The sequence below is a fragment of the Chlorocebus sabaeus genome, chromosome 6, assembly GCF_047675955.1.
Source record: "Chlorocebus sabaeus isolate Y175 chromosome 6, mChlSab1.0.hap1, whole genome shotgun sequence".
Taxonomy (NCBI): Eukaryota; Metazoa; Chordata; class Mammalia; order Primates; family Cercopithecidae; genus Chlorocebus; species Chlorocebus sabaeus.
The window spans coordinates 45,566,712-45,582,146 of NC_132909.1; the positions used below are offsets into that span (position 1 = coordinate 45,566,712).

General features: G+C 50.7%; 1 protein-coding gene across 2 annotated transcripts; it reads left to right on the forward strand.

The window, feature by feature from the left end:
• Positions 1–1,918: 1,918 nt before the first annotated feature.
• On the forward strand, positions 1,919–14,797 carry TMEM221 (transmembrane protein 221). 2 transcript variants are annotated; one of them, XM_007995724.3, is made up of 4 exons: positions 1,923–2,478; positions 5,297–5,382; positions 13,384–13,614; positions 14,267–14,797. In XM_007995724.3, the coding sequence occupies exons 1-4, from the start codon at positions 2,159–2,161 to the stop codon at positions 14,326–14,328; spliced, it is 699 nt and encodes a 232-aa protein (XP_007993915.3). In that variant the 5' UTR covers positions 1,923–2,158; the 3' UTR covers positions 14,329–14,797. The 2 variants fall into 2 exon arrangements, with proteins under 2 accessions (XP_007993914.3, XP_007993915.3); XM_007995723.3 differs by having other exon boundaries at positions 1,919–2,478; positions 13,384–14,797.
• The last annotated feature ends 638 nt before the right edge of the window (positions 14,798–15,435 follow it).

A 15,435-nucleotide genomic window follows, 5' to 3' on the forward strand; every position in this document is an offset into this window, starting at 1 on the left:
CATGTTGGGGAAGATGTACAGAAAATTATTTTTAAAAACCTCAGACGTTGCTGGTGGAAATGGAAAACGGTGCAACTGCTGTGGAAAAGTTTGAGGGTTCCACAAAGAGTTAAAATCGAGTAACTACGTGACTCAGCAACTCCACTCCTAGGAGTCCACACCCCACAAGAGTTGACAGCAGTGACTCAAGAAGATACCTGTGCATACATGTTTATAGCAGCATTAGTCACCTCCACCAAAAGGAAGCAACAACACAAATACCCATCAATGGATGAATGGATGAACACAATGTGTTCCAGACACGCTATGGAATATTACACAGCCATAAAAAGGAATGAGGCACTGATCCATGCTACAGCCTGGATGAACCTTGAGTATATGATGCAGAGTGACAGAAGCCAGAATGCCACCTCTTGTATGACTCCATTGATATGAAATGTCCAGAATAGGCAAATCCACAGAAACAGGAAGTAGATTAATAGTTGTCAGTCGCTTGAGGAGGGGGAATGGGGAGTGACTTCTAATAGGGACGGCGTCTCCTTTTGGGGGGATGAAAATCTTCTGGAGCTAGACAGAGGTACTGGTTGTACAACACTAAATGCCACTGAATAAAATGGTTAATTTTATGTTATGTAAGTTTCTTTTCGATTTTTTTTAAAGTGCTGTGGGAATAACAGGGTCACCAGTTGGGGAAGGGATCCAGGATTCTCCCTAGCCTCCTGGAGGAAGCAACATTTACCCAAAGCCTTGAAGGAGGTAAGTAGAGGGGAAATCACAGCCAATGACAGAGTCCCTGGGTTGAGATAAAATGAAAAGTGAATTTTTAAATTTTGTTATTTCTTTTTTGAGACACAGCCTCTCTCTGTCGCTCAGGCTGGAGTGCAGTGACGTGATCTCAGCTCACTGCAGCCTTGACCTCCTGGGCTCGAGCGATCCTCCTGTCTCAGTCCTTAAAGTAGCTGGGTTCACAGGCCTGCACCACCACACCAGGCTAACTTCCTTATTTTTTGTAGAGATGAGGTCTGGCTATGTTGTCCAGGCTGGTCTCAAACTCCTGGACTCAAGCCATCCTCCTGCCTCAGCCTCCCAAAGTGCTGGGATTACAGGCGTGAACCGCCTCACCCAGCCCTTTCTCTCTCTCTCTCTCTCTTTTTTTTTTTTAGACAGAGTCTCACTCTGTCAGCCAGGCTGGAGTGTGCAGTGGTGCAACCTCAGCTCATTGCAACCTCTACCTCCATGATTCAAACATTCCTCCCACCTTAGCCTCCCAAGTAGCTAGGACTACAGGGATGTACCACCACGCCCAGCTAATTTTTTTTTTTTTTCACCATGTTGGCCAGGCTGGTCTTGAACTCCTGACCTCAAGTGATCCACCCACCTAGGACTCCTAAAGTGCTGGGATTACAGGCAAGAGCCTCCGCGCCCGGCCTCCTTTCTGTTTTTTAATTTTTTTAAATTATTTATTTATTTATTTATTTATTTATTTATGGCATGATCTCAGCTCATTGCAACCTCCGCCTCCTGGGTTCAAGCAATTCTCCTGCCTCAGCCTCCCAGGTAGCTGGGATTACAGGCTCCGGCCACCACACCCGGCTAATTTTTGTGTTTTTAGTAGAGACGGGGTTTCACCATATTGGCCAGGCTGGTCTGGAACTCTTGACCTTGTGATCCGCCCGCCTTGGCCACCCAAAGTGCTGGGATTACAGGCGAGAACCACCGCGCCAGGCCTCCTTTTTCTTGTTTTAAACAACAATAAAATCGATGCTTAGGGCGGCAGGGGGCGAGGTGGTGCCCTTTTCTGAGCTTAGAGAGCTGTGGGGTTCCCGCGATCCAGTCCCTCGTGGGGCCTCCCCGCCCTGTGTCCGGTGCCAGGCCCCGCCCAGCCAGTCCCAGCGGACCAAGAGGGGGCGCCCGCGGGGCCCCAGGAGGGAGGAGAAAAGACTTTGTCCCAAGTTTTCGCGGAGATTCGGCGTCCCCGCTGCGACCAGCATCCCGGAGCCCCTGTCCATCTGGCGACCCCCAGCCCAGCCCCCGACACTCCCTGCGGCCCCGCCCCCTCAGGGACCCCCTGGGGACCCTCGGACTCCCCCCAACTCCCCTGCCCCCTAAAACCACTTCGATTCCTCAACTGTTCCCCCGGCCAGCGGGAACCCTCGCCATGTCTCGCTCTTACGGCGGCCGGGTGCTGGCCGCAATGACCCTGTTGGGCATCGCGGCGGCCGTGCTGACGGCGCTGGGCGCGCAGCTGCTGTTCCAGCTGCAGGCGGGCCGCGCCGAGCTGCGGGGGCTGCGCGCGGACGGGCTGGGCCAGGAGCTGGGCGCCGGCCCCGGGCTGCCCGAAGACACGGCCGGGGCGCTACTGCCGCTGGCCGCCGCGCTGGCCGCGCTCGTGCTGGTGCTGGGGTTCACCTGCCTGCTGCTCGCTGCGCTCTGTGGCCACCTGGGCGCCGAGCTGGCGCGGGGGCCTGGCCCCAGGAGGTAGGAGGACCGGCCTCACCGCCCCGGAGGCCCGGCTGGGGGCTGGGTGAACCTGGATGAGCTTCTTTCCCTCTTTTGGCCTCAGGCTGGGGGGACAGCTTCCCTCCCCACTTCCCTCTCCCCACCACTCCGTGCATCTCTGCCTCCCACCTTTCCTCTCTTCCTCCCTCCCTCCCTCCATTCTATATTTGTTAAATTTTGCGGCAGGCGCAACCACTGCTGTGTCTCCCGTTTTGCAGATGAGGAAACTGAGGCCCAAAGAGGGTCCAGGATCAGCTTGCCTGGATCTCAAACAGGGGAGGCTGAACTCTAAGGTTGTCTGGCTTGAAAGTGGGTAGGGGGCGGGAGAGTGCTGGACTTGAACTTGGTTCTGGGTAGAGCCAGCCAGAGCCTGTGTTCTGGCCTGAAATTGAGTTCCTTCCTCAGGGACCTGAACTCAGGGATGTGGTCATTGAGGGACCTCTATTAGGGGCAGTGGTTGCAGAAGGAGGAACCCTCCTTGAGCTGAGGACCCCGCTGTCCCACATGGTAGTGTTTCCCTCCAGAATGTCCAGGGAGAGGAGCCCAAATTCTAAACCAGAATTCTGTGAAATTGAGCAGATGAGAACTTCCGCTACTGGGGTAGATCCTAGTCAGACCACACACCTTCCACCCAAGGGACAATGAAATGCATGGGTCCCATGGGTCAGCAAACATGTGTTGGGTGCCTGCCTGCAGGGGGTTGGGTCTGGCTCGGGGCATCAGAGACACAGCAGGGACCAAGTAGACCCAGACCTGCTCTCATGGAGTCACAGAAAATAAGGAAACATAACAAGAGCCAGGCGTGATCGTTCACACCTGCAATCCCAGCACTTTGGGAGGCAGAGGCAGGAGGATTCATTTGAGGCCAGGAATTTTTTTTTTTTTTTTTTTTTTTTTTTTTTTTTTTTGAGACAGAGTCTTGCTCTGTCACCCAGGCTGAAGTGCAGTGGCGCTATCTTGGTTCACTGCAGCCTCCACCTCTCAGGTTCAAGCGATTCTCCCAACTCAGCTTCCCGAGTAGCTGGAATTACAGGTGCACACCACCACAGCCAGCTAATTTTTGTATTTTTAGTAGAGGCGGGGTTCCACCATGTTGGCCAGGCTGGTCTCGAACTCCTAACCTCAAATGATCCACCCACCTTGGCCTCCCAAAGTGCTGGGAGGCCAGGAATTTGAGACCAGCCTGGGTAATATAGCAAGACTTTCCCTGTACAAAAAGAAAAAAATAATAATTAGCTAGGTGTGGTGGTGCATGTCTGTAGTTCCATATACTTGAGAGGCTGAGACAAGAGGATCTCTTGAGCCCAGGAGGTCGAGGCTGCAGTGAGCCATGATCATGCTTATGAATAACCACTGCGCTCTAGTTTGGGCAACATAGTGAGACCCCATCTCTAATAATAATAATAGCAGATGGTAATGAGTGCTGAGAAGGAAAGAAGAGAGACGGGATAGAGAGGGGATAGGACTTTGGGATTTCTCCTGCGTAGGAGGGTTGTGAGTGAGGAGGAAGGTGATCTGATTTAGGTTTTTAATGACCACCTCTGGCCACTGTGCTGAAAAGGGGACAGGAGGGAAGGCGGCAGGAAGGGAAGGCGTCCACTTTCATTATACTGGTGGGAGCTGAGTGAGGATGGAAGCTCTCAGAGCCTCCATTTCCTCCTCAATCAGTCTCACCTCTTGGGGTCGCTGTTTGTACCATCAATAACAGCACGTGAAACTCAGTTTCCTCATCTCTCAAAGAAGCTTGTGGTCTGTAAAATAATGGAAGCCAGGTGTGTAGCAAGTATCTGCACATAGTAGCTGCTTCCTGAGTGTTGGGTGTTTGAGTGGACTCATGTATATAGATGGATTACAGGGGAAAGAGAATAGATGGTGGATGGATGGAAGGAAGGAGGGATGGATGGATGGATGGATGGATGGATGGATGGATGGATGGATGGATGGATGGATGGATGAGGGGTGGATGGATAGTGAATGGGAGATGGATGACCAGTGGATGGGTGGGTGAGGGATGGATAGATAAGATAGCGGAGGGTGTTTAAATGAATGGATGGATGGGTTAATAGCACATGGTTAAATGAATGGAAGGCTGTATCTGAGTGCTGGTCGAATAATCAATGAATATGGATGGTAAATGGATGGTGGACACTGACTTGGAAAAATGGATGGGTGAATGGATGGAGCATAGATAAATGGATAGATATCAGATAGGTGGATGGTGGATATCTAAATGATTATATGGATGGATGAATGGATGGGGCTGATGGATAGATAGATAAGTGGATGGATGAATGAATTGATAAGTGGATGGATGAATGAATGAGTGGATGGATGACTGGGTTGATGGATGGATAAGTGGATGGATGGATGGATGGATGGATGGATGGATGGATGGATGGATGGATGGATGGATAGATGGATGGATAAGTGGGTGGATGGATAAGTGGATGGATGGGTGAATGGGCAGATGTGTGGATGGGTGGATGAATGGATGAGTGGACAGATGGATGAATGGGTGGATAAATGGATGAATCGATAAATGGGTGGATAGATGGATGATGGGCTGATGGATGGATGAGTTGATGTATGAATGGATGGATAGATGGCGAGTGGATAAGTAAATGGATATAAATGGGTGGGTGAGTAGATGGATGATGGTTAGGTACTCACAGATTTTGGGTCCCTGAAAGCTGGGTCCTTGTCTCATTTAAGCTGCTCTCCCTCCCTGTCCTCACTGACCTGCCACCACCAGCTCCACTTCCTGAACCCTTTATCTTCCTGCTTCCCTTCATTCCAGGTCAGACTGGTTTCTCTATGACTGCCGCCTCCTCAGACACGTGGCCCTTGGCCTTTTCTGCTGTGGGATCTCTGTCTACTTAGCAGGTGTGTGCTGAAATAGAACGTGGGGCATAGGATCCGGGGTTGGGTAGAGAGCAGCAATGGTCCCCTAACTGGGATCAACTCCGCAGACAGTCTCCTTGAGTTCAGCTCCAGGCTCTGACACTTCCTTGCTTTGGTGCCTTGGGCAAATTCTCTCTGTGCCTTGATTTCCTCATCAGTACAATGGGAATAACTGTCTTTACCTCACAGAACCACTTGAGGAGATTCTGAGATTTAATCCTCATGAAAGCCCACAGGACCAGGCATAGTGGCTCACATCTGTATCCCAGCAATTTGGGAGACTTAGGCTTGGTGTGGTGGTACACACCTGTAGTCCCAGCTACTCAGGAGGCTAAGGTGGGAGGATCACCTAAGCCCAGAAGGTTGAGGCTGCAGTGAGCCATGACTGCACCACTGCATCGCACTCCAGCCTGGGAGATACAGCGAGACCCTGTCTCATTAAAAAAAAAAAAAAAAAAAAAAAGCCTGTGGATGGCATCTGACTCCAGTAGGGACTCCACAAATGCTAGTTGTCATCAGAACACTTCTGATTCATCAGTTTTATACATTTGTTTGAACAAAAATTTTCATGGCCTGGGTGGTGTCTAAAGATAGCATTTTGGCCAGGTGCAGTGGCTTACGCCTATAATCCCAGCACTCTGAAGGGCTGAGGCCAGTGGATCACCTGAGGTCGGGAGTTCGAGACCAGCCTGGCCAATATGGTGAAACCCCGTCTCTACTAAAAATACAAAAAAATTAGCCAGGCGTGGTGGCGGGCCCCTGTATTCTCAGCTACTCAGGAGGCTGAGGCAGAGGAATCACTTGAACCCTGGAGGCAGAGGTTGCAGTGAGCCAAGATCGAGCCACTGCACTCCGGCCTGGGCAACAAGGGCAAAACTCTGTCTCAGAAAAAAAAAGAAAATAGCATTTTACAGGTTGGAATGAGTGAAAGCTGTTTTGGTTACGAATATCAATCTCCAGCTCAAAAATGGCTTGAGAAAATTAAAAAAAAAAAAAAAAAAAGGATACCCCAGATGCCAGAATGTACCACACTGTCCTTCCTTCCTGATTTATAATAACTTTTCTTCAATCAACTTTCTTCATCCATCCGGGCTGGTAAAGGAACCAAATCATTAAGTGTCTTTCAAGAGACTCCTAATGCCTTATATTTGTTTTAATCTTGAAACAAATGTGTTGATGATGCTGGGGACTCAACGCTGAATCATATATAAGTCCCTGCCAGCCCTGTAAACAATCTGATTTACAGGAAGAAAAAATATCCCACTGAATGAGAAACAGGATTTGCTATTACTGTTTTTTTTATAGTCCCACCATAGAAAAATAGAAGTTTAAAAAGATATTTAGGCTGGGCGTGATGGCTCACGCCTATAATCCCAGCACTTTGGGAGGCTGAAGTGGGTGAATCACTTGAGGGTAGGAGTTTAAGACCATCCTGGCCAACATGCTGAAATCCCCCCTCTATTAAAAATTCAAAAAAATTAGCTAGACCTGGTGGCAGGTGCCTGTAATCCCAGCTACTCGGGAGGCTGAGATGGAAGAATTGCTTGAACCTGAGAGGTGGCTGAGATCGCGCAACTGCCCTCCAGCCTGGGCGACAGAGTGAAACTTCATCTCAAAAAATAAATAAATAAAAAGACATATTTAAAATATTTTTAATGAGATGTGAGCCTAAGGTTCACTGTGGGAATTTATATATACGAAGTGCACGGAACGCTGCATAACTTTTGTTGTTTGACTTAATGAAATGCTCCAGAGGTAGTTTTTTTTTCTAAAAAAGGAGAAGGGATGGATGACTTGTGCATCTGAAATTATCAGGGAAGTTGGCCTCAGGTGCGGCTGGATCCAGGTACTCAAATTAGGTTATCAGAAATGCCTCTCAGCCGGGTGTGGTGGTTCGCACCTGTAATTCCAGCACTTTGGGAGGCCGAGGCGGGTGGATCACTTAAGGTCAGGAGTTTGAGACCAGCCTGGCCAACATGGTGAAACCCCCTCTCTACTAAAAATACAAAAATTAGCCAACCATCGTGGCACACCCCTGTAATCCCAGCTACTCCAGAGGCTGGGGCAGGAGAATTGTTTGAATCTGGGAGGTGGATGTTGCAGTGAGTTGAGATCGCGCCACTGCACTCCTGCCTGGGCAATAGAGCGAGACTCCATCTCAAAGAAAAAGAAAAGAAAAGAAAAAGAAAAGAAAGAAATTAGCCAGGCATGGTGGCTCATGCCTGTAGTCCCAGCTACTCAGGAGGCTGAAGGCAGGAGAATCTCTTGAACCCACGAGGTGGAGGTTGCAGTGAGCTAAGATCGTGCCACTGCACAGCCTGGGTGACAAAGCGAGACTCCGTCTCAAAAATGATAATGATAATAAAAGAAAAAAGAAACAGAAATGCTTGTCACTTCACCTCTTCATCTGCTGTTCCCTGAGTGGGCTTCTCTCTGAGAAAGTTGACTCTATCTGTAAGCACTTTTGACATGATGCCTGGAGCCATGAGTCTTTGCACAGGCCGACAGAAATATTAAAGACCTAGGGAATAAGATCTCCTCATTCTAAAATACAAGAACAATTACAAAAGAAAAAAAAAGGTAACATTATGTCAGCCTCACTAAGCGTAAAATTGAGAATTCATTCACCTCCCATTTAGATTGTTTTTGAGGCTAGGTGACCTCATTCAGCAAGAATTCCTAAGCACATCCAACCAATCATCCATTCATTGCTAGCTAGAACTAAAAGAATAATTACAAAATCCCTTTCAAAATGTTTCCAGCAAAAAAAAAAAGTCCTTGGCCTTGCTTTCATATGTCGGACATCACGCAGTGTGATATCTTCCAAAGCAATAGTACAGAGCCAGAGAACGCATATAAACAGCCTGGGAAGTGCCAAAAAAAAAAAGGTCCCCCTCGTGTTCTGGGCCCCTCTCCTACCAATACCCGAGACACTGCAGGAAAATGTATCTGTCCCAATAGCCCAAGCTAAAGTCTCAGGGCTGACTCTGATAGGCTGAGCTTGGGCCATGTAATATTCCTACACCAATCACTAACATCATGGGAAGCAATTAATGCTCTGATTGGCTGAGCTTGGCCCAATGAGGACCTCACTGATGCCAAAGTGGGTCAGTGATCCCAAATCCACTCCGCAGTGTAGAGATAGGGACCAGACCAGGAATTCCCCACTGAGACTGATTCTGGCCTCAGAGGACTTTTGTCACTACCTAGAGACATTTTTAGTGGTCGCCACAGAGTTGAGGGTGGGATGCTACTGACATCTAGTGGGTAAAAGCTGCTAAACGACCTACGATGCACCACCACTAAGAATGGTGCCAACTGTATGCTGGAGAGGCTGATGGAGGGCTAGCCAGCGCAGGTCCTCAAAGTCCCTTCCTTTATTTATTTATTTTTTTTTTTTCTCTCTGAGAGGGAGTCTTGCTGTGTTGCCCAGGCTGGAACCCAGTGGAGTGATCCCAGCTCACTGCAACCACCACCTCCCAGGTTCAAGCCATTCTCCTACCTCAGCCTCCCAAGTACCCAGGATTACAGGAGTCCACCATCACGCCCAGCTAATTTTTGTATCTTTAGCAGAGACAGGGTTTTGCCATGTTGGTCAGGCTGGTCTCAAACTCCTGGTCTCAAGTGATCCGCCCACCTCAGCCTCCCAAAGTGCTGGGGTTACTGGCATGAGCCACCACACCTGGTCCCTCAAGGTCCCTTCTTATTCACATTGGCTGAGGCCAGAGAGAGGCTGTGAATCTCTCAATGTCCCCCAAGCCTGGGGTGTGGCAAACCTGTGGGCACCAGACAGTAGGCAGCAGAGGCTGGCTCCCCCACCCTGACCCTCACCCCCACCCCAGGCAGAGACAGACAGAGATACAGGACCCTGAGAGCTGAGTTGCTGGAGGTATTTCTGGTTTTGTTTGTTTAGAGACAGGGTCTTGCCATGTAGCCCAGGCTGGACTTGAACTCTTGGCTCAAGCAATCCTCCTGCCTCAGTCTCCCAATCCAAGAAGTTGGAACTACAGGTGTGCACCACCATACCCAGTTAAGTTGCAGTTTCATTGTGGCAAAGTACACATAACAAAAACATTACCACTTTAGGCCGGGCTCAGTGGCTGCCACTTGTAATCCCAGCACTTTGGGAAGCCGAGGCAGGCGGATCATGAGGTCAGGAGATTGAGACCATCCTGGCTAACAAGGTGAAACCCCGTCTCTACTGAAAATACAAAAATTAGCCGGACGTGATGGCGGGCACCTGTAGTCCCAGCTACTCGGGAGGCTGAGGTAAGAGAATGGCGTGAACCCAGGAGGCAGAGCTTGCAGTGAGCCGTGATTGCGTCACTGAACTCCAGCCTGGGCAACAGAGCGAGACTCTGTCTCAAAAAAAAAAAAAAAAAAAAAAAAATTAGCATTTTAACCAGTGTATTTTATGTCTATTTCTTGAGGCAGGGTCTCGCTCTGTCACCCAGGCTGGAGTGCAGTGGTGTGATCATAGCTCACTGCAGCCTCCGTGTCCTGGGCTCAAGCAATTCTTCTGCCTCAGCCCCGCAACTAGCTGGAACTATAGGCAAGCACTGCCATTCCTGGATAGTTTCTTATTTTTTGTAGAGACTGGTCTACCTATGTTGCCTGAGCTGATGTCAAACTCCTGGCCTCAAGCAGCCTCTCACCTCAGCTTCCAAAAGTGCTGGGATTACAGGTGTGACCCACCTCGCCCAGCCTTTAACCCCTTTGAAGTGTACAATTCAGTGGGATTTAGCACATTCACGGTCTTAGGCAACTATCGCTACTATCTGGTTCCAGAATATTTTACTCACCCAACAGGAAACGCTGTCCCCGTTAGCAATCACTCCCCATTCCCCCTTCCTCATCCCTGGCAGCCACTAATCTACTGTCTGTCTATGGATTTGCTTGTTCTTTTTTTGTTTGTTTTTTCTTGAGACAGTGTCTTGCTTTGTCGCCCAGGATGCAGTGCAGCAGCACGATCTCAGCTCACTGCAACCTCCACCTCCCAGATTCAAGCGATTCTTCTGCCTCAGTCTCCTAAGTAGCTGGGATTACAGGCACGCGCCACCACGCCCAGCTAATTTTTGTATTTTTAGTAGAGACCAGGTTTCACCATGTTGGCCAGGTTTTTCTCCATCATGTGACTTCAGGTGATCCATCCACCTCAGCCTCCCAAAGTGCTGGGATTACAAGCATGAGCCACTGCGCCCAGCCGGGATTTGCCTGTTCTGTACATTTCAGATCAATGACACCTCACACTCTGTGGCTATTTGCATCTGGCTTCTCTCAGTCAGCATCATGTTTTCCTGTTTCATCCACATTGTAGAATGGAAGGGTGCCTCATTCCTTACATGCTGCATCATATTCCCTCATATGGGTATTTCACCAACAGGGAGGCTTCTTTTTTTTTTTTTTTTTAGACGGAGTCTCGCTCTGTCACCCAGGCTGGAGTGCAGCGGCATGATCTCGGTTCACTGCAAGCTCCGCCTCCCGGGTTCACACCATTCTCCTGCCTCAGCCTCCCGAGTAGCTGGGACTACAGGCACCCCTCATCACACCCGGCTAATTTTTTTGTATGTTTAGTAGAGACGGGGTTTCACCGTGTTAGCCAGGATAGTCTCAATCTCCTGACCTCGTGATCCACCCACCTTGGCCTCCCAAAGTGCTGGGATTACAGGCGTGAGCCACCCCGCCTGGCTAGGGAGGCTTCTTAGGAGATAGAGCAGGTGGCCGGGCACAGTGACTCATGCCTGTAATCCCAGCACTTTGGGAGGCCGAGGCAGGTGGATCACCTGAGGTCAGGAGTTTGAGACCAGCCTGACCAACATGGTGAAACCCCCGTCTCTACTAAAAATACAAAATTAGCCAGGCATGGTGGTGCATGCCTGTAATCCCAGTTACTCGAGAGGCTGAGGCAGGAGAATTGCTTGAACCCGAGAGGCAGAGGTTGCAGTGAGCTGAGATTGCGCCACTGCACTGCAGCCTGGGCAACAAGAGCGGAATTTCGTCTCAAAAAAAAAAAAAAAGAGAGAGAACAGGTGCCATTCTTCTCCAGCTCCAAAATCCCCCTACTCATTGCTCTTAGAAGAAAACACGGTGGGGCACAGTGGCTCACACCTGTAATCCCAGCCCTCTTGGGAGACCAAGGCGAGAGGATCACTTGAGCTCAGGAATTGGAGACCAGCCTGGGCAACAAGGCGAAACCCCGTCTCTACTAAAAATACAAAAGTTAGGCTGGGCACCATGACTCATGCCTGTAATCCCAGCACTTTGGAAGGCTGAGGCAGGCAGATCACCTGAGATCAAGGGTTCGAGACCAGCCTGGCCAACATGGTGAAACCCTGTTTCTACTAAAAATACAACAATTAGCTGGGCGTGGTGGCGGGTGCCTGTAATCCCAGCTACTTGGGAGGCTGAGGCATGAGAATCACTTGAACCCAGGAAGCAAAGGTTGCAGTGAGCAGAGGTCACACCCCTGCACTCCAGCCTGGGTGACAGAGCAAGATTCTGTCTCAAAAAAAAAAAAAAAAAAAACCAAGAAACAAAAACAAAACAAAATAAAACAAAAATGATCCAGGCATAGTGGCGTGCACCTGTAGTCCCACCTACTCAGGAGGCTGAGGTGGGAGACTCACCTGAGCCTGGGGAGGTTGAGGTGGCAGTGAGCCGTAGCCAAGCCACTGCCTTCCAACCTGGGGTTGGACAGAGCGAGACCCTGTCTCAAGAAAAAAAAAAGAAGAAGGAGAAGAAGGAAGAGGGCCGGGCGCGGTGGCTTACGCCTGTAATCCCAGCACTTTGGGAGGCCGAGGCGGGTGGATCACTTGAGGTCAGGAGATCGAGACCATCCTGGCTAACATGGTGAAACCCTGTTTCTACTAAAAAATAAAAAAATTAAAAAATAAAAAGAAAGAAGGAAGAAGGAAGAAGAACAAGAAGAACAAGAACAAGAAGGAAGAAGAAGGAAGAAGGACAAGGAGAAGAAGAAGATGGAGGAGGAGGAGGAAGAGGAAGAAGATGGAGGAGGAGGAGGAGGAGGAAGAGGAGGAAGGGAAGAAGAGGAAGAAGAGGAAGAAGAAACCTCCACCCCCATCTGGTCCCCAACATCCACTCCTTCCTTAACTCCTCCATCTGTCCCCCACCTCTCTTCTCCAGTCACACAACCTATTTATCTTTTGTTGTTGTTGTTGTTGTTGAGACTGAATCTCACTCTGTCACCCAGACTGGAGTGCAGTGGCGCGATCTCGGCTCACTGCAGCCTCCATCTCCCAGGCTCAAGCAATTCTCCTGCTTCAGCCTCCCGAGGAGCTGGGATTACAGGCACCCGCCACAATGCCCAGCTAAGTTTTGTATTTTTTCGTAGAGACACGGTTTCACCATGTTGCCCAGGCTGGTCTCGAACTCCTGACCTCAAGTGATCCACCCGCCTCAGCCTCCCAAAATGTTAGGATTACAGGCGTGAGCCACTGAGCCCGGCCAGAACCCGTTTTGCTTTCTTCTGAGCCTCAGACACTCGGGCGTTTCCACGTCAGGACCTCTGCACTTGCTATGTCCCTGCAGCCATCATCCTCCTCAGCTCTCCCAGAAGCTGCTACTTCTTCCCCCAGGGTCTCAGCTCAAATAGCTCCTCCTCAGGGAAACCCCTGCCCACAGCTGCTGAAATGAGTCTCTTTCTGTTGTCCTCTTCGGAGGCAGACCTGTGCCTCAGAGCACAGACTCTGGAGCCCACCAGCCTGGGTTAAAATCCCACCTCTGTCACTTCCTGGCTGTGTGGCTTTGAAGAGTCTCCTAACCTCTCTGGGCCCCAGCTTTCTTCTCTGTAAAATGGATGTGATGATGACGCACGTGTGGGATGTGGGAGAATTAGATGCCTAGTCTATGTTCCAGTCACGTGGGAGGGTTTTTCATAATTTCTCCCTGTGCGCAAGAACTCCCTGAGGGCTTGGAGGGCAAATGTTTGTTGACTGAATAAATGAGAGTCGTTTCCTTCCGCAGCACTGTCCATCTATGCCTTGCTACTTTTCGAGATCGAGACAGGCGCAGCAGCCGCTTCCATCCTCGGCTCGGGCGCCCTGGTTCTGGTGGCTGTGCTGACCCACACTCTCCTCCGGGCTGCTCGGGCCACCCGCCGTGGGCTCCATGAGTTGTCCCCGCCATCCTTTGAAGATGACCTCACCCGCCCTGCTGAAGTCTCCAAGGCCAGCCCCAGAGCTCAGCCTCAGCAGGGTATCCATCGTCGGACCCCCTATTCAACCTGTCCAGAGCCTGGGGGCCCCTTTGGGTCCATGGCCACTGCCACAGCACCTGCAGCCCTGGGGGGAGGCTGGGAGAGCAGCCTGCCTGCAACCCGAATGCACCGGACACTGTCCAGCCTGGGGCACTGGGACGGGGTTACCCACGAGATGCGTCGAATGCTAGGCCATAGACCAGGGAGCACGGGGAAGGACTCTACACTGGTGTGAACCCAGGGATGAGGAATAGAGACCTGGTGTAAGAAAAGGATACCATACAGATAGGTTCAGGTTCAGCCGCAGTAGCAGTAGGACCTGATTTTTCTCTCATTTTATTGCATACTTAGCTTTTGTCCTCAAGGTTGCCTCATGGCACAAAATAGTTGCCAGAGCTCCAGCCTTCACCTCCTCGTTCTGAGGGAAAGTCAGAGGCCAGCGCTGGCTGGGTGTCTCCTGGAAGTCTGCCCAGGAAGCCTTGAAACCCTTCATTTTATATCCCACTGGCCAGAACAGAGCGAAATGGCCACACCTTGCTGCAGGGGAGGCTGGGAAATGTGGCTCTCCAGATGGATGAGATTCTGTTATTGGCAGAAGGGGAGCAGGTGGCTTAGGCAGTGATTCTCTAAGTGTCTCCATCCATTTTACAGATGAGGAAACCGAGGCCCCAAGAGAGGCAGTGACTCACCAGGGGGCCCACGGCCAGGACTGAGCACCAGAGCCAGGATCCTCACCTGAACCCCGTAATCGCCAGGCTGCTGATATGCAAATCTCAGACTCTGCAAAATCCACTGCGCCCCCTTGGGCTGTGAACATTTCAAACCCATGTGTGCCAAGCTTGGAGCAGCCCAGGGCCAGAGGCACGGCTGGAGGGCTGGACCCAGGTTCCTGGCTGTGGACTCATGGCTGAGGGCTTAGCCGCTTTGTGCCTCAGTTTCCTCATCTGTTATATGGGGACAAGAAGTGGCCCTGTCTCCAAGGGCTCAGACGAGACACATGACTTCATGTAAGGCATTCTGGGGACCCCCACACAATAGGTCCTCAATGCGTGTTAATCGTTCTCATGCTGCTGCTGCTTGGGGTATAGACATGGGTAGTTCCTGGGGCTCAAGGAAATAACAGGGGGGTCTCCAAAGGTCTCCTGTCTTGCACAACCCACAAATAAACTCTGATGTTCACTATCTGTGTGTTACTCAATATTCAATTGTGCCACCTGGCCAAGCCCAGGCCCATGGGTGGGACTTGGATCGGGGAAGGGAAGGGCAAGAGTGAGCGCCAGGCCATGCCCCTTGTAGTCCCCAGTCTGGGACGTGTGCTCCACCAGTTGTTCTTGTTTGGTTTTGGTTTGAGACGGAGTCTTGCTCTGTCTCCCAGGTGGAAGTGCAGTGGCATGATCTTGGCTCACTGCAACCTCCGTCTCCCAGGTTCAAGTGATTCTCCTGCCTCAGCCTCCCGAGTAGCTGGGATTACAGGCGCCCGCCACCATGCCTGGCTAATTTTTGTATTTTTAGTAGAGACAGGTTTCACCATGTTGGCCAGGCTGATCTCAAACTCCTGACCTCAGGTGATCCCCTGCCTCGGCCTCCCAAAGTGCTGGGATTACAGGTGTGAGCCACTGCTCCTGGCCTTTAAAAAAAAATTTTTTTTTGAGACGGAGTCTCGCTCTGTCGCCCAGGCTGGAGTGCAGTGGCGCAATCTCGGCTCACTGCAAGCTCCGCCTCCCGGGTTCACGCCATTCTCCTACCTCAGCCTCCCGAGTAGCTGGGACTACAGGCGCCCGCCACTGCGCCCGGCTAATTTTTTCTATTTTTAGTAGAGA